Here is a 22,530-nt window from a genome sequence, read left to right as displayed (position 1 = left end):
GGGCTATTAAGGAGAAGAAGGAGTATTTCAAGCGCCTCCACCTTGACAAGAGTGTAGCCAACATCGAGGGCTATAAATTAGCAAAGAGGGTTGCAAAGCGAGCTGTGAGTGTAGCAAAGGGTAAGGCGTATGATGACCTGTATCAGTGGCTAGGCACGAAAGAAGGGGAGAAGGACATTTATAGGATGGCTAGGATCCGCGAGTGGAAGACAAGGGACATCAACCAAATCAAATGCATCAAGGATGGGACAGATCGACTGCTAGTGAAGGATGAGGAGATCAGGGATAGATGGAGAGAGTACTTCGACAAGTTGTTTAATGGGGAGAGTGAGGGCCCTACCCTTGAGTTAGATGACTCTTTTGATGATACCAACAGACGCTTTGTGAGGAGAATTCAGGAGGTAGAGATCGGTGAGGCTTTGAAGAGGATGAAGGGAGGTAAAGCGATGGGCCCTGATGGTATGACCATTGAGGTGTGGAGATACCAAGGTGACAGAGCAATAGTATGGTTGACTAAACTATTTAACCTCATTTTTCGGTCAAACAAGATGCCGGAAGAATGGAGGAGAAGTATATTAGTACCTATCTTCAAAAACAAGGGTGATGTTCAAAATTGTACTAACTACCATCTGATTAAGCTGATGAGCCATACGATGAAGCTCTAGGAGAGGGTTATCGAGCATCACCTAAGAAGAGTGACGAGTGTGACCCAAAACCAGTTTGGGTTCATGCCTAGAAGGTCCACCATGGAGGCGATTTTCTTAATACGACAATTGATGGAGAGATATAGGGAGCAGAAGAAGGACTTGCACATGATCTTTATTGACCTCGAGAAGGCATATGACAAAGTACCGAGAAATGTCATGCGGTGGGCCTTGGAGAAGCACAAAGTCCCAACTAAGTACATTACCCTCATCATGGATATGTACAAGGATGTGACGACATTTGTCCGGACATGTGATGGCGACACCACTGACTTTCCTATTAACATAGGCCTACACCAGTGGTCAGCATTTGAGCCCTTATTTATTTGCTTTAGTGATGGATGAGGTCACAAGGGATATACAAGGTGAGATACCTTGCTGTATGCTCTTTGCTGATGATGTGGTGCTAGTTGACGAGAGTAGGGCAGGGGTTAATAGGAAGTTAGAGCTGTGGAGACGCACGTTAGAGTCGAAAGGGTTCAGACTTAGTAGGACCAAGAACGAGTACATGATGTGTGATTTCAGCGCGACTAGGCATGAGGGGGAAGACGTTACTCTAGATGGGCAAGTGGTGGTCCAAAAGGATATTTTTCGGTATTTAGGATTGGTGCTACAAAAGGATGGCGACATTGATGAAGATATTAGGCATAGAATTTCAGCTGGCTGGTTGAAATGGCATCAAGCTTCTGGCATCCTTTGTGACAAAAGGGTGCCACAAAAGCTAAAAGGCAAGTTCTATAGGACAGCAATTTGCCCGGTGATGTTATACGGTGCTGAATGTTGGCCTACAAAAAGGCGACATGTCCAGCAACTGAGTGTAGCAGAGATGCAGATGTTGCGGTGGTTTTGCAGGCACACAAGGAGGGATAGAGTCCGAAACGAAGCAATTCGGGATAGGGTCGGGGTGGCACCAATTGAGGAGAAACTTACCCAACATCGGCTGAGATGGTTTGGACATGTCCAATGGAGGCCTCCCGAGGCGCCGGTACATAGTGGGGTTCTTGAGGGGGTCGATAATGTAAAGAGGGGTAGAGGTAGACCTAAACTGACTTGAGATGAGCTGGTTAAGACAGACCTTAAGGATTGGAATATCTCTAAAGAGATAGCTTTGGATAGGAGCGCTTGAAGACTAGCTATCAATGTGCCTGAACTATGACTTTTATTTCTTTTGGGTTTCATCTCTAGCCTACCCCAACTTGCTTGAAAAAAAAGGCTATGTTGTTGTTGTTGTCGTCGTCTTTTCTGTAAAATTGCCTTTTTCCTTTTCTATTTTTTGTAGTAAACTTTGAAAAATCCTAGAAAATGGTAGGAAAATCAGAAAAATGCCAAATTAATTTTGTTGTGCTCCTCTTGACTAGCTCTATAACTTTGCCCACTAAAGTTTGTATGAAACCTTATATTGTGTGCTCTAGTTTAATTATTAACAAATAAGTAATTTATTTATATCTGTTCAACCCTAGCTGTGTTATACTTGATTTTTGGAACCTAGCATCCTTATTCCATGTATAGTCTTGTGTGAAATTTGTGGTCTAAATGCTTGATTTTTGCTCATTATTTCATGTGTTTTGTTTATTTCTAGCATATACACTTGTTTATTTTGTTAAAGCATGTTTTTAGTAATTTCTTAGGGTGATCTTTTTATCATGAGCTCTACTAATCATAATTAGCTTATAATAATTTTTTAGGATAATTTTTGCATTGTTTAGCTTGAGTTTTGGATTTATATTTGAGTTTTAAGGTTAATTCATACATGCTAGTATTGTTTCTGCTAGAATAAGCTCCATGTTTACCTTAGATTCTTATACATGATCTTTTCTTTTTAATTTTGAGTTTATGTTTGAATGGTTGAAATTCTTTTGAATTCAAATTCTAAATTTGAATTCAACCCATCCCATGTTCCTGAATAGGATTACCCGTCCTTTCCTTTGTTTTCAAACCATGTTAGTCTTGTTATTTTATGTAATTCTTTGTGTTTGCTTTTACTCTATAAACGATTGCCCAGTAAAGTAACACTTTTAAGCTTGGTCTTAAATGTTTACTTTATTGGACAACAACTTTTTAGTGAAGAAAAGCTATACTTAAGCACTTCACTAATTTCGAGTACAGCATTGCATATAGCAATAATATCGCTAGTCAACGGAACGTACGAACTCATCCAAGAACCATACGAGGATATTTCCAAAGCCCAAGTCACTGTTACGGAAGATAACGAAGACCTGAATGTGAAACCGACGTCCAAGAGTGAACTGCATGAAATCAACCAATGTCGTGGAATTAACTGAAGTTTCGAACTTCGATTCGAAAAAGCTGAAGTCTACTAACTTTATATACTCTACTAAAGGCAAGCCCCGGTGCATAATCCTATTATTTTATGCAACTTATTTGTAACACCCTAATTTAAATTTCAGCATTTAGTAATAAATTTAATTGGCTTTATTTAATTTTCTAAGGTTTATTATGTTTAGTCTTGCATTTAATCTAATTTTGTTTCACAAGTAATTAAAATTTTTCTTAGGTCAACATGTTGTTGCATTCGTGCTGGTGCATAGTTTTATTTTGTTTGAATGCCTGAATTCAAATTTCAATTTGAATTCAAATAGACTTGAGTTGATTAGAAATGGAAAAGCAAAGGAAAATAGAAAATCAAACCCTGAAACCAGCCCAGCAGGCCAGCCCAGCCCTTCTCCTTTCCCTTCCGCGCCCCGGCCCAAGCGGCCCAGTCGCCCCTCCCGCTCGCATGGCCCGGTTCCCTTTCTCCAGCGGCCCAGCTGGCCCAACCCCGCGCAACGCATTCAGCCTGCGTGCTCAGCCCTCACCGCGTCCGCGCCTTCTGTCGCTGATCGACAGGGCCCACATGTTGGCGCCACTCCTCCCGCAGACTGTGCGTGCCCCCTTTCCGCTAACCGCCTGACCCCACCTGTCATCCCCGTCGTCCTCCTGCACCGGCGTTCCCTGGCCGTGCCTCTGCTCTGCCCATCCTGAGCCCGCTCGCCCTCCTCTGTGCCGTGGACCAAGCCCGGTCCCTTGACCCACTGGACAGCCTTCCCTCGGCCTTCTAGAAGTTTCACCCCGCGCCCGGCATCACGCAGGGCAACGGCGTGATCCAATTTGGCCGCGCGGCGACCGGCCGCGATCTTCGCCGCCTTCCTTCCTAGGCGCGCACGCCAAGATTCCCGGTCGCCTTCTTTAAACACCCCGCGACCCCCTTGCCCTTTCCCATCCCGCAGACGCTGCCAGTAACCCTAGCAGCCGCACCCTCCACAACTCCGCCATGCCATTGCGACGCAGAGCTCCGCGCCACCGTGGTTTCGCCGCCCCACCGCGTCACCGCCACCAAGGACCGCCACCGCAGCTTTGTCTCAACACCAGGAACCTCCTCGAGCCAGCTGCCCTCAGCCTCCGCCACGACCGCGCCGGAATTGCCTCTGGAACCGCCGCCGCAGGTAAACGGTTTCCCGAGCAATTGCTCGCTGCCGGTGGACCACAGCCCGCACTGACCCCCATAGCATCTTCGCAGCATCTCCAGGAGTCGAACCAAGGGGATCTGAAGGCCGGAGCTCCACTCTAGCGACCCCGTCCTTGAGCTCCGCCCTGCGCCGCCGCCGGTCCACGCCGCCAACCACCCTGCACTGCTTTCCTGCCCGACAAGAACCCTCGGTGAGCACCCGTGACACCCCTCTACCGTTGCGCTAGGTATTAGGGCACTTAGGCCACTCCCGTGGCTGAGGCACCGTACTCCGGAGACCCAGCGCCGCCGCGCCGCGGCGAGCCCTCGCCGTACTACGCAGTCTGCCCTGTAGAGCGCACCATAGGGTGCGCCGCACCTTGCACGAGCCCCCTGAACCTCTTGCACCCCCGCCACAACACCAGCACGGCCCGAACGCCGCACGCCGGTGTGTTCCCGGCGCCCAGAGCTGCAGCTGCCGTCGTATCCACACCCCTGAGCCACCCCAAGTATAGCTAATGCCACGGGTGGATCACGCATGATGCGCAGACCCTCCCTGACCCAAAACCCGATCGAATCTACCCCTGGAAGGCCGGATTAGCGAGCTCCAGCGAGTCCCCGATGAGCGCCACCGCGGGATTGGTCGCTGGTGTCGAGCGCCGCCGCCCCCGCGCGCGAGATCTGATCTGAACCGTCCGATCCCGAGCGAACGCACACGATTAGAATCTGCGTACTGGTTCACTGGACTTTTTGCTAATGAGCCCCCCAGCTTCCTTGAAATCAACCCGCGCTCCTATCCAGTTCAAAAGTATTTATAGATAAGCCCAGTTTTTAACATTTAGCCCCCTGATCTTTCCAGTTTTTGTCCCCGCCATCCAGCCCGTGCGTTTTTGCGCATTAACCCTCGGTTCTATTTAGTTTTTATGTTTTCGTCCCTGGTTTTTGTAGAAAACCCCTGGAAAGTCTATTTTTCTTACAGTTTAGTCCCTAGATCTTGTTTTAGGCCTAATTTTCGCGTTATAGCTCTGTTTTAGGCGTTCTTTATGTCCATGTGATCGTTGTAACGCGTAGAATAGTTCTAGCTTAATTTTGTTTGCTGTTTTTATGTATTGTTGTACTATTTCTTAGTGTTTGCCTTTGGTTGCATGTATGTGTATGTGCTGGACTTGTTTTGGCGTTGCGATCGTGAGTAGACGTTGATCCTTCGGAGGAGTACCAGTACCCGGAGCAGCCACCGTCTTCAGAGCAGTTTGAGCAGCAGGAGAACTTTGAGGAAGGCAAGTATAACATGAACAACACCTATCACTTTTGAATACAATTTCATACTGCATTTTAATATTGTATGCCTATAAGGACTCTCCTAGCCACTTTATATCCTTTATATATCCCTTGGGTTGCATTTTGGTTAGTTGTGCTAGGTTGCTGCGCTCTCACACATAATGATCCTTTTTAATTAATTTGATTAATGATATATGCAACTTAATTCTGGGAGTGGCCCGTTTGAGTGGCTCACGTCTCGTTAAAATGAGTTTTTCTAGAAACATGGTTTAGGGGGCCAGCACGGTGCTTAGTGCTGGGTTGGCCACTCTCCCTAAGGACCGGTTCATAGAGCGACAACCTGGGACAACAGCGCTACCACAAGACTGGAATGGGACGGTCTTGGCTTACTAATTAGGTCTTTTTGGTTTGGAGTAACTTACCGACGGGGCAAGGGTGGTAAGCTTCTATGGCCCTCGTACTGAGTGGCCTCGTCTGTGATATCTTGACGCCCACTAGACCTGTTCCATAGTCGCCGATCCAACCCTCGTGGTTACTCCTTACGAACGAGATTCTTTGTAACGGCCTCGTAGTGAGTTTGCTAGTCATCTCACCTAAGGAAGTTTGATGAACAACTAGCGTAGCTCAGGACTTGTGGGTAAAGATGTGCAACCTCTACAGAGTGTAAAACTGGTATACTAGCCGTGCTCACGGTCATGAGTGGACCAGATCCTCCTTTTGATTAGTGGGGTTATCTTCCTTTGATTAAGGGGGTTTCCCCGAGTGGTTGGTTTGGTTTGGTTCTCAGTAGTATCATAATTAATTCTGATTAATTACTATGTAACTGGGGTATGGTAATTCATCAACTTGTAGTAAATAGCTTTAATAAAATTTTGCCAAGATTAAAACCTAATGCAGATGAGTCAGCCAACCTTAGAGCCTCATAGTTTGTGTTATACTTGTTGAGTACAAGTTGTGTACTCACACTTGCCTTCTCTACTCTTTTTCCTCTTGTCCTTTTTGGGGATACTCTACTGCTGCTCAGTTCCTGCCGATGTGAGGGAGTTCACCCGGAGCTACCAGGAGTATGAGGACTTCTAGGCGTTCGTCTCCCAGTCGACATCCCTGTGGCGCCCAGCTCAGCTTCCGACGAGAGTTATCGTATATGTTTTACGCTTCCGCATACTCTGTATCAGACATTTTGTCATTATTGTAATAAATAACATTCGTACTCGCTTTATTATATCTTTTTACGTGATATGTGCTGTGATATACTGTTCATTCTGTTGTATATATGTGTGACTTCATCCTGGCACGTATATGATTGCTCGGTTTATGTCCTTTTATAAACCGGGTGTTACATTATTACTATTTGTTTGTGCAATTAAGTTATTGGAGTCGAATAAAAACCTTAGATGCATAATTCTAGGTACCTATTGATTGAACACTAGATCTGAGTTCGAATAGATGCAATGCTAATAGGACCGGTAAAAGTCGAGTGATTGCCTGTCACTCGCGAGCTTATAGGAGTTGATTGTTTACTTTCTGCAATCACTATAAGGACCATGGACGGATTGGGATACAAGTTTCATGGTGGTAATCCGTCTGTGTTGATAAAACATGATAAGGCCGTAGTGTGTGGTAGTGTTGATTAAGCGTTTGAAAGTATTAGCCACATGCCGTGAATTTTGGGTAAGCGGCAAGCCTAGTAACCAATCGGCCCGGCAGGTGGACATATCTCCCACTCTCTCATAGAGATATGAAGTTAATTTATGTTGGAAGTTAAAATTATGATGCAGCACTACGGGTACAGGATGTGGACTGTTCGCTGTACTCGGGGAGAGTGGCCCTGATTCACAACCCGGAATGAAAGGCAAATGGTTGCTTGGGAGTGACTCAACGGTACTCCAAGCATGTATGTTAGGTTTACCTTGCAAGGATTGAAATTCGGTTCGAACTGTTCCGCCGCTCACGGATATTGAGACTGCTTAATCTCTTTGCCACATAGAGTAAGAAGTGGAACAAAGATGATACTCAATATGCTTGAATGCAATTAATTCTCTACATGTTTGAATAGATAGATGCAAACCTAGAATGGTTATATCCAACTAGAATCTGAATGCTAAAACTTGAAATTAAGGACCTACTCTTTATTGCTTTTCAGCAAAATAAACTTCAGAGCCTTCACAAGTTTTGCATGTCTAGTTAAAGGGATATTATATACCCTTATCCGAGTCAGCCTTGCTGAGTATTAGTATACTTAGTCTTGCTTTTAACCTTGTTTTCAGGTAACGTTTGGAATGCTTGGTGAGATTGACATCATGTACGGGCTTCATCATGATGTCATATATCGTCGCTAGATATCGTTATCTTTTCCACTGTTTAAAAAACTCTGAAGAACTTATCTTCTTTCAAACTTCTGAGGTACTCCGTTTGAATCCTCAAACTCAGTTTATAATAACATTTACTATTGAAGTTTGTGTGGTAAAATTTGTGTTTATTGTAATCTCTGGGCTCACCTTCGAGTGAGGTATGTTGTTTCGATCCGAAATTCAGTGTTGTTATCAGGATTTTACTCGATAGACTGTCAGATTACTCCATTAAAGTATGTGTAGATGATGGTTAGGGCACTTTAACTGGATTAATTCTGGCGGTTCTGCCAAAGCCACGATAGCGTTCCCACTAGGCATGGTGAATGCGGAGCGATTAGCGAGGCACAATGTGGTGCCGCACGCCACCGCGCATCCCGGCGATGACAAACTCATTGGGATGGTGGAGCTCATCTTCGTGACGGACAATGATCTCATCACGACAGATTCCTCGCTGGAGACCGATTTGGATTCCAGTAGCGGGAGTCACCATCCATCGCACGTAGTATTTCATGGCCGAAACCCCCGAGGGCTGCCTGACCTCGGGGTCCATTCTCCTCGGGCTCGGGGGCTGGCCCACCTCAAGATTCGCTCGCCCTGGGCTCGGCAGTTGATTCCCCATCGGCTTCGTCCGACCTCGCGGGGCACTACACTGTCGCCCAGGTGCTTCGACTCGGCACGTACAAGCTTCACACCACCGACGGCCAGACCGTCACCAACACTTGAAACATCAAACAACTAAGTTGCTTCTACTCTTAGTCTTGTCGCTCCCCTGTTCACTCTTTAGCAGCGCTCGATCTAGCAACGGCTCGGGGTCGAGCCCCTTTTGGAGGCTGGATTGAGTGCGCAACTCCGAGAAATCTCTTTCACATCCAACCCCTTTTCTAGCACCAGGGTCGTACAGTGACAATTACAGGAGGGATGACACTAAGTAAAGCTAGTCGACCGCAAGAGACCTACGCCACTGTGGCTACGATACTTCTTGCTCACTAGCGTAATCAGAGCCCTTTTCATCTATAATCCGAGCTCTAAGGCCCTAGCGCCAGGAAGGGTCGGGTCGCATAGCGCTCTTGCTCAAGGAAAAAGTTTTCACGTTCAACTCCCCAGCGCCAGGAAGGGTTGGGTCGCATATCACAGAAGAGAAAGCAAGATAGTGGTCTCGACTGGCATGCCCATCTTGGACCAGGAGTTCGAAGGCCGACTCTCGAAGGGTCTGAACGGAGTCCTTTCCATCTGTGGCGACATCCAGACGTCTCACTCCAGTGAGACGGAGAACATTAACGCCGCCGAAGACATAGAGAGGAGCAGCAACCAGGCCTTGGTCGCCTAGGCGGCAAAGGCCCTCATGAAGGATCAGCTCCAGATACCTTCAAACAGCCTGGCGTCAGGGTCCCAGCTACACCCTGACAGCCAGACAAAGGCGATTGTCCTCAACGACGACCACCCCGACAAGACTGCCTTGATTGGGGCCGAGCTCGACTCTGCATAGGAACTCGCGCTCACCTCCTTCCTCCGCGCCAACTGGGACATCTTCGCATGGAAGCCCTCTAACATGCCAGGCGTACCGATGGTGGAGGCTGAGCACTCCTTGGATCTCAATTTGAAGGCACGGCCCATCAAGCAACGGCTGCGTCGCTTCGCTCAAGATCGGAAGGAGGCTATTAGGGTAGAAGTAATCCGGCTCCTAGCTGCTGGTTTTATCCGAGAAGTTACACATCCAGAATGACTGGCAAACCCAATTCTTGTAAAAAAGAAAAATGGCAAATGGAGAATGTGTGTTGACTATACAGATCTCAACAAACACTGCCCTAAAGATCCTTTCCCTCTCCCGCGTATTGACCAGGTTGTTGACTCAATAGCCAGGTGCGCACTCCTCTCTTTTCTTGATTGCTACTCAAGCTACCATCAAATCACCCTAAAGAAGTTGGATCAAGAGAAGAACTCCTTCATCACGCCCTTCGGGGCATACTGCTACAACACCATGATGTTCGGTCTCAAGAACGCAGGTGCCACCTACCAGAAGGCCATCTAGAAATGCCTCCAAGGGCAGATCGGGCGTGTTGGCATTTCTTAGCGCAATCACTAGGAATGGTTAGTTCCCAGTAACGGCGCCAAGAAACGCCGGGTCGGTCACCCCACAGCGGTGACGCCATGGGGCGGCATGCAGTATGTCTTAACGATTACAGAAGGATCCGCAAGCGCACGGATATACCATTGTAACATTTCACCCGGAAGTATTCAGGGTATCATTATTTATATTTTCCCAAGGGATGGCTATGGTGTGTAATGATGTTTACTGAATACATAACCATAACAATTATAAGATAAGGTGTGAACTACTGATCATATAGGGGTAAGTAACAATAAAGATAATCGAGGGTAATGTGACACACACAAGATCAACCAACTCTCATGAATAAAGAATAAACACATACACTTAAGGTTAGTGGGAGCATAGGCAAACAAGGTCCTAGTATACTATTCATGTCAGCAGAGAAGCTATGTTAGTCACACACTTAGAACTGTAGGTGCCGGGAAATTAGGGACATCGGGGAGAATGACCCGTTCTGGAGAATGTCCAGGCCATTTCATCTTTACATGAACTCCTACACAAATACCCGAACGTCGGGGAGTACAGTAACCGAGAAGAGGCTTCCCAGCGGATCGACAGGGCTATCACCACCTGCGGTCTACCCCAGTCAAACCGTGGAGCACCGTCATATCTGAAGGATCCCGCGTACCTGAGCCCCATGCTCGCATACGAGGTCACTACCCTAGTGCCCTCGGGTCCCCCACTCTTCGGATGGACAGGTAAGATGCTAAGGCAAACCCGAAAGCACAATAAACCGATATCCTTACCCAGATCATCTAGTCTAAGCAGGCAACTAATACAACTTGAATAAGAATAGAACTTGGCTACGTAGGCTAAGAACATAGCAAGATAACCAAGAACGAACTCTTTATGAATAGCATAACGATAGTCGGAATACAAAGCCATACCGGAGGCCGAGGATTGCTCTCCGACCCCGAGACGACTGAATTCGCTAAGGAATTGAAGTACTAGCCTAGCTCCACTATCCTAAAGAGTACTGTAGTGAAAATGGCCTCTCATGCCGTATTTCAATATAATGTTTTGGCGATTGATGACACACACAACACTTGGACTAATATGATTGTTAAGATGACCATTCTCTGGCTTTTAGGTTCAAGTGATGACAAAGAGAAGATAGGCGTAGCAAGGCCCGAAGGGAAATTGTACTCACCAGTGCAACAGACTCAGAGAAGGCCAAATCAGCAGAGTACACCAGTTGAACCGACGCTAAGAAAATTACATACGTTGGTGCATTGACTTGGAGCACGTCTGGGAATTTTGGTAACACCGGTTGAACCGATGCCAGGAAAGTTGAATACGTTGGTGCAATGAACTCAGCAGCTGAGGCAAAATCTATACACCGGATGAATCGACGCTAGATATTGGTGAAACGTCGGTGCAGTTGTCCAGAGAGTTAGTTTTTCAGCAACTACACTCACCGGTTAAACCGACGCTGCATCGGTTGATTACGTCGGTCGATTGAGGTAGCCGTTGAAGTATAACGGCTAGTTGGAAAATGCACTCACCGGTTAAACCGGTGATGACAAAAACGGGAGCATCGGTTTAACCGGTGATAGCGCTTTTTGTCAGCCTTTTTCCAATGGCTAGTTTGGGGTGTGTGGGCTATATATATGCCACCCCACGGCTCATTTGAGGTTGCTGGAGTTGCTGAAGAAATACTACACTTCAAGATCATCTCCAACCACCATAGAGCTTCATTGTACATCATATAGGCTTAAGCACACTTGTGAGAGTGCTTAGTGCTTGTAATAGGGATTAGTTCTTGCGAGAGCTCCCTTTAGAGAAGTCTTGCTGCGGCAAGCAATCCTTGTGATCCGTCGCGTGACCCTCCGACTTGGTGTGGAGTGGCAACGATACTTTGTGCGGGGGAAGAGGAGACCCCCTCCTTGGTGGAGAAGCTCCGTAGTGGATTTCGGCTGGGTGACCGAGAGAGACGGTGGTGGTGCACGAGACTCGGTGTCTTGTGGGCACTTGCCTTTGCTTGCCGGCAAGGCGGTGGCATAGTGCAAGACGGTGATCGGAAGAGCCTCGGTGTCCCGTGGACGTAGGCGTTTGTGCCGAACCACGTTACATGATTGTGTCTACTCGGGAGTTTGCATCCCTCTTGCACTTAACTCTTTACTTACCATATTATGTTTCCACATTTACTTTATCTTGCATGCCTTTACTTTCCTAGTTAGTTTGTTTAGGATTGGCTATAGGTTGCAAGTATTTTGGGGTAAGGAGAGAATAGCAAAGGTAAACCTTAGTCATGACTAGCATGTATAGGACGTGTTAGGTTTATCTTATGCAAGTAGTTTGAGCCCTAGGTTAAAAAGCGATTAGTGACCCTATTCACCCCCTCCCCCTCTAGGGTCAGACACCCCGGTGATGCTTGCAAGTACAAGTCACAATGAGAGAGAGAGAGGCTTTTCCAAGTGGTGTGTGTGGTGAGAGTGGTGAGAGGCCCCTCTTATAGTGTTTGAGGTCGGTTCCCTCCATTCTTTTACATGGAAACATTCATAACCGACCTCTAGAGGATCAGAGCTAATCTCCTGCCAAAATGCATCTAGACGGGATGCTGGGGTGGTTCGGCCGAACCCATGGTTCGGCCAGCCCCCCTTAGCCGCCTCTGGCCACCTCCTTTCTCTGGGTCACTGCTTGGTGGGTCCTGATGTCAGATGGTCGGTGCCGAGGCTTGGTTGGTCGGTTTGGTCTGTCTGGTGGGCCTCTTTTGCTTGTGTTAGGCAGGATGCGATATTCTGTGACTTCATCTGTGTATTCTTCGTGTTTTCTTCTTATTCTGGACTTGTGCTCCTGAAAACATAAATTCTCCAAAACAACTATGGAGCTAGGTTAGGGATACAAATATGTTAGTAAGAGGCATATTTTTCCTTCTCTTGTGAGTATAGTTGATGGTTATATTTTGCACTTAACGACCGTCAACAACACCCCCAAGCTAGCCTTTTGCTCGTCCCGAGCAAAACATGGCTGATGTTTGTTGATTAGGAGTAGCTGCGATGTTGCATTTCCAACTTATACTTTAGGCACAACCGAATGCTTCTTACCTTGATTTTGAATAAGTTGGCCTTTTGTCCTTACCTCTTACCTTTACTCCTGTGGGGCTTTTAGCTTTACCTAATCTTGGGCGGTTGAGAGTCAGATCGGCATCATAGAGTGCTTGTATTTCTCCCCTTAGTTCAACCGTCCATCCGGAGTTTTTGTTAAGTTTTTTCAAAAGAATTTTATAAAGTTCCTCGGATGATCTCTCGGATCGCTCGATGTATATAATTCCTTACCAAGACTTTTTATTGAGCCTTTCTTCCTCACCCTACCTCTAATGGTTGTTTTTGGTGGAGCTGTAGGTATGGAGGATTGAAGGCATACTTGCTTCTCATATTTTGCTAAGTCAAAGAATGGATCCAAAGGAGAGACAAGTCATAAACCTTGATCAAGATGTACAAGTGTGTGTATATTTTTGGTGGATGGTGTATGAGCTCCTTAGTATGAACCATTTCTCTTTCTTTTTTTTGGATAGGGGCTAACTCTCTTTTCTCTTTTTTTTTTGACATGCCGAGGCATGTGGCATACCTTCTTTGGGTATGCATCTTTCTCCATTTTTTTCTTTCTTCTTTCTTTTGACATGCCAAGGCATGTGGCATACCTTCTTTGGGTATGCATCTTTTATTTCTTTTCTTTTTGCATAGCCCCATATCCTTGATGCAACTTTCAGAGATAGGTGTCATACGTAAGCATGGAGTTTTATTTTGTGGATGGATAAGTGAAGTGCTTGCTCCACGTGTAGAAGCATAGCATATGGTGTCAACATGTACATGATCTTGATCATGGGAGTATGAAATGAATCTCACTAAGGGTCACAACAATTTGACAAAGCTTAATGAGATAGCAAGTTGCATATGTGGATAGTTTGCAATGGAATCAACATATGGCTTTGGATAGGAATTTCAAATCATCGAGGAATTTTATTATATTTTTTGTGTTTTCAAAATGAAATACTCCGGACATAAAGCATCACATAGGAAAGATCATAGCAACTCTATTTAACCATATCATAGCTCACAACAACTTAGATTTGGATCATGCTTTTGCTACCAAAAAGTTTCAAGATTTAAGGTTTGAACTTAAAGCCAACAAACCCAAAACTAGGTAGAGCACAAAGTTGTAACTAAGCATATGAAGGAAATTAATAGAGAAACTATTCATTATTTCAACAAGGAAAACTCACACTATGCTTACTACACATATTAAAGCAAGAAAAATATTTTTTTGATTTTTCTGAGTTTTGCAGATTTTTGTTTGATTTTAGTTATGCAAATTTTTATTTGGTTTCATGCAAGATTTTGAAAGCGGTAAAAGGGTAGGGTTTGATACAAGTTACCTCTCGTGGGGGCCCTCCCCCAAGCTAGCTTCAGGCTCACTGTTGTTGGTTGGGGTTGAACCCAGCCCAACGGTAGTAAGCCCTCCACTCCTCCTAAGTCTGCTGCTGTTGTCACTCCAAGTTGTGAATCCTCTCGCCTGTGTGTCACTGCCAGTTCTGAGTTGACTCGATGTGCTGGCCCAGCAACTCGTCGATGTTGGTGGTGCGCACATTCAGCTCGCCCATCTGTCGAGTCAGAGTGGCGAAACCTTTGGACGAGGCTGAACGTTTGGCGGAGATCGGGTGTCCACTAGAGCTAGAACTAGTAGACCGACGCCCTTGGGCCTGCCGTGCCCATTCTTCTGTGCTTGCGCTGTGCCATGATGAACCACCCACCTCATGGTGGTATGAGGTTTGAGTATGCTGAGGCGGTGTTGGTGTCTCCTCTCTTCTGGTCCTGCTCCTTGTCATCCTGCCAGGTAAACCAGAAGCACTATGCCTATGGCCCCCTTCTCGTTGAACGAGAGGGATGGTTTGCGAACGGCAATTATACAAATGGAAGTCCGCATTGGGCAGCGGAATCTCATTTGTATAGCCCATGAAGAAGAAAATCAAAGAGTCATTCGGACCTTTCTTGAGTGTGTGACCTTGAATTAAATAAGACTCGTCGATATACGCACGGTCACCGTCAATGAAAGGAATGAAATTGCCCTCTAAGGCACCGACACGTGTAGCGATATGAGTAATCAAAGAAGTACACTCAATAGGACCTGTCATCTTGAAATTCGAAAGCCATTGCTTAACCAAAGCTTGTGCGGGGGAGATTTTGATCTTGTTGACCATGGCATATAGAATGAGCAACTCATCGTCGCGCATGGGTCGGACATCAAGCGAAGGGTTGGATTACGAATGTCATTGCACCATGGTTCAAATCTGCCATGGACAACTTGACCTGAAATCTATCCCCAAAACTCATGACGATTAAAACCGCGGCAAGCTTGCTCAAGGGAAATTGGCCATCGTTTGTTGAAATCGAGGTGGCTAGCAAAAGTTTTCTAAGAAAGCAAATATTCCTTCCTGAAAAGTTGAAAATAAACCCCATTTTCAACCTCCCGAAGAGTGCAAAGGAATTGGCTGGTGAGGAGCCGAGAACCATACTCCTCAACGGGAATGAAATTGCCCCATCCAATTGCGTGCCAAACATTAGCGAAGTCTTCGTACATACCAGTTTTGATTAGGAGTTCCGGATCGAAGGCTCGGGTGTGGACAAAGGTTCGGTCTTTGATGATGGCGTAGGCTTGTCGCTCATGAGCATTGCGCAAGTCGAGGTAGGAAGCGTCATCTTCATCAATTTCCATAGCCTCGGCTTGCGGCTCGGCTTGCACCTCCTCGTGTTGTTCTTCTTGTTCGTCTTGTTCGTAGTCCATTGTGGTCGGTGTTGGTGTTGGTTCGGGGGAATGGCGAGAGCTTGACTCATCCCGCGAATGTGACGAGCCTAACCTCGTCACCCTCTTGATGGCACCGGTTATCTTTCGACCTGCGCCCTTCATGCATGCAATAAGAGCGAACAAGAACGAACAAGAACAACTCGATTCAGGTTACGTTAGTGAAATGAAAATGAAACTCTTACCCAACTGTTGTTCCTCCAAGAATGTAGGCAATCTTGCAGCAAAGAAATGAGAGAGAGAGTGTTCTTGCAATCAAACTTGAGCCAAAATCCAATGAAAACCCGAGAGCAAAGTTTGACAGGGAGTGAGTGAATGAGAGTTGAGTGGGAGAGCTCAACACCCACCTCTCGACCTCTATTTAAAGAGAGAATGGCCGGGCACCGTTGGGAGGAGCTGGGCACAACGGCTAGTAGCCGTTAGCAAAAGCTAGCAGCGAGCCGTTGTCAGGTGGGGTCGGCCGACACAGTGGTTCGGCCGGCCCCCCTGTGGGCCCTCTGGCTGACAGCCAGGGCCCAGGTGCTCCCCAACGGTAATAAACTTTGAACACTTGGGTGCTAGGCCAAACTTTGCCTCGAAAGATTTTCAAAAGTATTTTTCTTCAAAGGATTTCAATGCTCAGAAAATATTTTTGGATTTTTTGTAAAAACAGAAAAGGTGCTAGAAAAGATTCCAGCATGCAATGGTGTTTTAATAATTCAAATATGCATTGGGAAAAATTTCAAAAGTCGAGAAAAGCAAATTTGGCGGAGAATTAAATATGAGATAAGTACCGATTTACATTCGGCAAGGGCTCGTCATTTTGAGTCTGACGAGCGGGAGCTTTCTCCTGCACTGACTTACCATTGTTCGGCTCGTTTTGGAGAAGTGGACGAGGACGAACTCTCAACCTTATGCCACACATTCTTTGATCGTCTTCTTTTGGATCGGGTGGTCGTAGGTTCTTCAGGCTGGGGTTCGGGTGAACTCCAGAGCGCTTGCCCTTCACTGTCTTGTTGTATCATGAAGTGCTGCTCTTCCCTTTGCTTAAACCTGAAAAACATGTCCTCCTTTCCAATGCAAAAACAGATTTCTCCCCTTCCGACGTTGATTCTTGCCTTTGCGGACCTTAGGAAGGGTCGACCAAGTACGAGGTCGACTCCAAGGTCACCTTCCATGTCCATTACCACGAAATCGGCAATAATGAAGGAGTCTCGTACTCATACGAAGACGTGTTCGGCAAGGACCCATGTCCATTATCGAATCTGCAAGCTGTATGAGCATAGTTGTGGGGGAAAGAGCAGGATAATCGAGTTCTTCGTACATTACCTTGGGCATTATGTTCACGCTTGCCCCAGATCGCATAGACATTGCTCGAAGTGCTTGACGTAGATCGAGCAGCTGATCATGGGGACCCCTGGATCCTTTTGTGCTGCTGCCACCATGCCATCAGTAACACCCTAATTTAAATTTCAGTATTTAATAATAAATTTAATTGACTTTATTTAATTTTCTAAGGTTTTATATGCTTAGCCTTGCATTTAAATTAATTTTCTTTCACAAGTAATTAAAATTTATTTTAGGTTTAACTTGTTTGTGTATTCATGCTGGTGCATAAGTTCTATTTAGTTGAGTGCTTAGGGTTTGAATTCAAAATTTCATTTGAATTCAAATAGTTTGAGTTGCGTTTGAAAACAAAAAGAAATAGAAAAGGAAGCCAAAAAAAGAAAAACCTAAACCAGCCAGCAGCCCACCCAGGCCCGACCTGTTTTCTTTCCCCGCGGCCCGCTTTCCCTTCCCAGCGTGCGGCCCACATCCCCTTTCCGGCCCGACTCACCCACCGTCCCCGCAACCCAATCCTTCCCTCGCGCACGAGGCCCAGCTCCCTCTCGGCCCGCGTCACCCCGCACGCGCGTCGCCTCCGTCTGATTGACTGTTGGCGCTCCTTATGTATCTGTTTTATCCCTTGTTTATCCTTGATAATGGCATGAATTCAATATCAAAATCACTAACCGTCCTAACCCAGGACTAATTATTGGTCATTTTCACATATGTACATATATTTTGGAGGAACTTCGTTTTTGCAGGTTTTTGGCCTATTTTGGAGCATGAAATGACGAGGCCCTTGATCGAGCGCTAACACGGAGAAAGACGAAGGCCAAAGCCCAAAGGAAGGACCAAAGCCCATGTTGATTCGAAGCACATTCATGCACATCCATCCTCCAAGAGAGCCCAAAGGACCAAGCCCACGAAGATGAGATCAAGATACTTCGGGATTAAGCAAAGCAAATGAAGATTCAAGGAAGGATTCCCTATCCTATCCTTTCCTCGAAGATATCTCCAAGATAACAATGTCCAAAGGGGTGCAATCGTGAATGACAGAAACTCTAGAAGATGCGAGGAGTCTACACGCCAAAAATGAGACCGAGGCGAACCCGAAAAGGGGTAGGCCGGCCGGCCTAGGCCCATGGGGCCGGCCGGCCCAGCCCTTTTCTGACGCGGTTTGCCTTCCCCTTCGACCGGTGGCTTCCTCGGCTTATAAATAGCTCGCACCGTATTCAACTCGGAGCATCCATCCAACCAGAACTCGACGAAAACCTAGGGCCAAGACCGAAGGGAGACGACGGCCGCCGCAAGTCTTCGAAGTTGTCTAGGAGATGGCTTAGGCCATCCCTAGCCGCCATGGCCTCCCTGCGTGGTTGTGTCATGGTGGAGTTCATGAGCTAGTTGGAGTCGTCAATGGTGTATACGCGGTGGTGGCGATCCAAACGAATCTATTATGTGAGTAATGTCTTCATGTCATCCGATCTATTTAGCGATCATGTCTCTCCTCTTTCGATTTCGTTCTTGCTTTGGGTGCACTTATTCCTAGATCTATTCTCGAGATAGATTGCATGGGGTGTTCTTGTAGCTATAGTGGCTAGGAGTTCATACCGGATCTACCCAAAGGGGGTTCGACTTGCTTTAGGGTATCCCGTTGAAAAGGGGGGCGTCGTGACAGGCCATCTCCACAGAGTAGGTTGGGTATCGAGGGATCGGATTGGAGGTTTTGATTTAAAGAGGCTTTGGATGAGATGCATGTTGAGCTTACTCGTTTAGCTAGAACTACAACTAGAATGCGTGTGATAGGTTTAGTCATGCCTTCGGTCATGCTTTATCCTTACCGATGTTCATGGATGAGATCAACCTTCGTACATCACTCATATCTATCAAAGGTTCACCTTTTATATGCAATTAATGCTTCATGTTAGGATAGATCCGTTAGATTAGATGGAAAACCCTAGTAAGTTCATTGTCGATCCACGAATTGATAAACCTTGGGGGAATACTCTAAGGGAAAAGCTACCACGAACCGTGCGCTTGCGGTATACAAATCGGGGGCGTTAGTGAACGTCAACATTGACAAACTAGGCCCACTTGTCGGCGCCTTTCCCTGCTCAGACCCCGCGCGCCGTTCGCCCCGCTCGCTCGCTGACCCACCGGGCCCACACGCCAGCCTCGTCTTCCCCGCCCCTCTCGGCCGCGCAGCAACGGCCCGCCGGTGATCCCCGCCGTGACTCCACCCGGTCACGCACGCCGAGATCCTCGGCTTCCTTCTTAAAATGCCACCTCGGCCTCCCGTGCGCCGCACCTTCCCCTTTCCCGCAGCCCCAAATCCCGAAACCCTCACCCCGCCTTGCTCCACCGCGCCGCACCTCTGCGCTGCCGTGGTCACGCCGCCCCGCTGCACCTCCACCCCTGCGGACCCCCGCATTAGCTCCGCCTCCACCCCGCTGCACCTCCACCCTCGACCCCAGCTCAGACCTCGCCTGAATTGCGCTCAGACGCATCTCAGGTGAACTCGCTGCGCCGCCACAATTCCTCGCCGCCGGTGGTTTCCCGACCTCCCTGACCCCCGTGGCCCCATCGCTGGAACTCCACGAGTCAACCCGTGGAGCCTAGGAGTCCCGAGAGCCCCCGCAGCGACCTATCCCCGAGCTCAGCGCCGAGCGCCGCTGCCCGACCTCGCCGTCGACGCACCTGCACTGCAGCTCCGCCCCAAACAAACCCTCGGTGAGCACCAGTAACGCCTCCCCGTCATGTTGCGCTAGATCCTAGGACCCGTAGGCCGTTCCAGTGGCCAGAACACCGCCGCCGCAGCTCCACCGTGGCGGGTCTGCTGCAGCACGACACAGCCCCGCACGGGCCTCGTTTCCACTTGTGTTAGCACCGCGCACACGCACATGAACCTTTGCACCTAGACCAGACCCCCAGAGCAGCCCAGCGCACGCGTGCCGGTGAGAGCCGCCGTGCAAATCCACCCCCGCCATCGCGCTCGTTGCTCCAGGCCTCCCCGAGCCCAACTTAGGCCACAGGTGGATCATGCATGACGCGCTGATCACCCCAGACCCAAGAGCCGGTCGATTTGACCGCCGAAACACCGAAAATGGTGAACTCCGGTGAGCCCCGTGCCGCGCCGCCGCGGACAGAGTTGCCGGCATCGAGCGCTGCTGCCCCCTCGCACGGAGCCGATCTCAGCCGCACGATCTGCCTCGGGCGCACGAGATTAGATCCCGCGTACCCTTTTGCCCCAAGCCGACGGATCTTGATCCAACAGCCAGAAACACCCGAGCCCGAGTCAATCCAGGCGGATAACGGTCAGACCTGGTGTTTTTGCTAAAGAGACCCTGCGTTTTCCGGAAATCAACCCGCTCCGAATCTCGGAATGAGATTCTTTTTAAGGGGGGTAGGCTGTGACATCCAAGAGTTTTAAAATGCTAAGCAAGAAATATTAAATATGATTTCATGCTTAATAAACAAGAAAAACTCAAATTATGTATTTCTTTTGGGAAATAATAAAAGTGTATGTTTGAATATGCATGTGTATATATTTCTTATCATAATTAATGCATGAAATAATAACAATTCCAAAAATACAAATAAATGGAACAAGGGCATAACTCCAAAATTATGCCTCAAATAAGGTTTTGCCCAAAACAAAAGTTGTAGGGTTTAAAAAATAGAGCAACATTCATGTTGGGTAATGTTCAAGTTATTGCATGCATTTCTAAGAAAAATTTGAAATTTCAAAAGGGCTTTAAACTTTACTAATAGAATCTGAATTATAATTTAAAAACTAAGTCTCAAATGAAGTTTTGCCTAAAACAAAGGTTGAAAATCTCAAAATTTTGAACAACTTTCGTATTCACAAGTTTTTCATTTGAGGCCAAGAAGTAGGAGAAAAACTGAATTTTGTAAACTGTATTTTGAACTTCAATTTATTTACCAAATTGCCCTCATCACCATCTCCTTCTCTCCTCCCTCTCTGTTTCTCGCCGTGACGGCGTTCGCCGCCGGCGTTGGCCACCGGCCGCCCCACGCGTCGCGCCCTCGACCAAACCCGCTTTCGCGTCCCCGTTATAGCCCAAAACCGCTCGTCCGGGCGCCTCCTTCGCGCGACGCGCGTCCTCGATGCCTGGAGACGCGCCACACTGCCCGCGCGGTCGTCGACAGCCGTCGCCTCGCCGTCACTCTCCTTGGCAACATAGCCCTCCCCCTGGCAGCACATCCATGCCCAACTTGTCCTCCTCCTCATGCCCAGCGCCACATAATGGGCCGCGACCCCCTCCCCTCTGCTTGCCCAGGAGTTCCCCGTCGCGCCATGGCGCCGCCGCCCATGGCCTCCACGCGGAGCCCCCTCCTCCGCCCTCCCTCGACATGAGTCACCCCCGGGAACGGGTCCATCTCGGCTCACTGGTCCTCCCCGACCCCTCCGTCGGCCGTCTGCGCCAGTCGACCCACCACCACAGGCAACCCCGAGCTGCGCCAAAACCACCCAGAGGTAGCTCTAGGTCCCCTCTACCTCCTCCACCCCGGACTCCTCACCGCCAGCGACCGAAGCCGCCGGAAACGGCCGACGCCGCTGTAACACCCGGTTTATAAAAGGACATAAACCGAGCAATCATATACGTGCCAGGATCAAGTCACACGTATATACAACAGAATGAACAGTATATCATAGCACATATCATGTAAAAAGATATAATAAAATAAGTACGAATGATATTTATTACAATAATGACAAAATGTCTGATACAGCGGAAGCGAAGTACAAAATACGAAAAAAAGCTCTCCGAAGCTGAGCAGGGCGCCACAGTGACGTCGACTGGGAGACGAACGCCTAGAAGTCCTCGTAGTCCTGGTAGCGCTGAGCAAACTCCCTCGCGTCGGTAGGAACTGAGCAGCAGTAGCGTATCCAAGAGGAAAAAGTAGAGAAGAGGCAAGAGTGAGTACACAACTTGTACTCAACAAGTATAACACAAACTATGAGGCTCTAGGTTGGCTGACTGACTGCATTAGCTTTTAAGTCTTGGCAAAATTTTATTAAAGCTATTTACTACAAGTTGATGACTTACCCTTAACCCAGTTTCATAGTAATTAATCAGAATTAGTTAAGAAACTACTGAGAAACAAACCGAAACCACCAAGGTAACCCCGAGAGGCACCTCCCTCGTCGGAAGGAGATAACCCCACTAATCAAAAGGAGGATCTGAGCTGCTCATGACCGTGAGCATGGCTAGTATACCAGTTTTACACTCTACAGAGGTTGCACATCTTTACCCACAAGTCGTGAGCTACGCTAGTTGTTCATCACACTTCCTTAGGTGAGATGGCTAGCAAACTCACTACGAGGCCGTTACAAAGGACACTTTGGTAAGGTGTAACCGCTAAGGAGTTAGGCTCCGCAACGATGGTAACCACCTTGAGGGGTACGCACACCAAGCCTCGTAGCCTGGCCACCATTGAAGCTCACCACCCCCCATGCCCCGTCGGTAAGTTACTCCCGAACCAAAATGGCCTAATTAGTAAGCCAAGACCGTC

The 22,530-nt window shown here is 47.7% G+C and overlaps 1 protein-coding gene across 1 annotated transcript in view; it reads left to right on the top strand.

Annotated features, from left to right (window-relative positions):
* Positions 1-8,094: 8,094 nt before the first annotated feature.
* Positions 8,095-22,530, top strand: part of LOC120713335 — a 74,200-nt gene continuing 59,764 nt past the window's right edge. The window contains exon 1 of the mRNA XM_039999319.1: positions 8,095-8,251. Coding sequence (XP_039855253.1) covers positions 8,095-8,251 — 157 coding nt within the window. The remainder of the gene's footprint in view (positions 8,252-22,530) is intronic.

This window comes from Panicum virgatum, chromosome 6K (genome assembly GCF_016808335.1).
Source record: "Panicum virgatum strain AP13 chromosome 6K, P.virgatum_v5, whole genome shotgun sequence".
NCBI classification, from domain to species: Eukaryota; Viridiplantae; Streptophyta; class Magnoliopsida; order Poales; family Poaceae; genus Panicum; species Panicum virgatum.
Note: the sequence above shows the minus strand (reverse complement) of the source record. Positions and strands in the feature narration are given on the sequence as shown.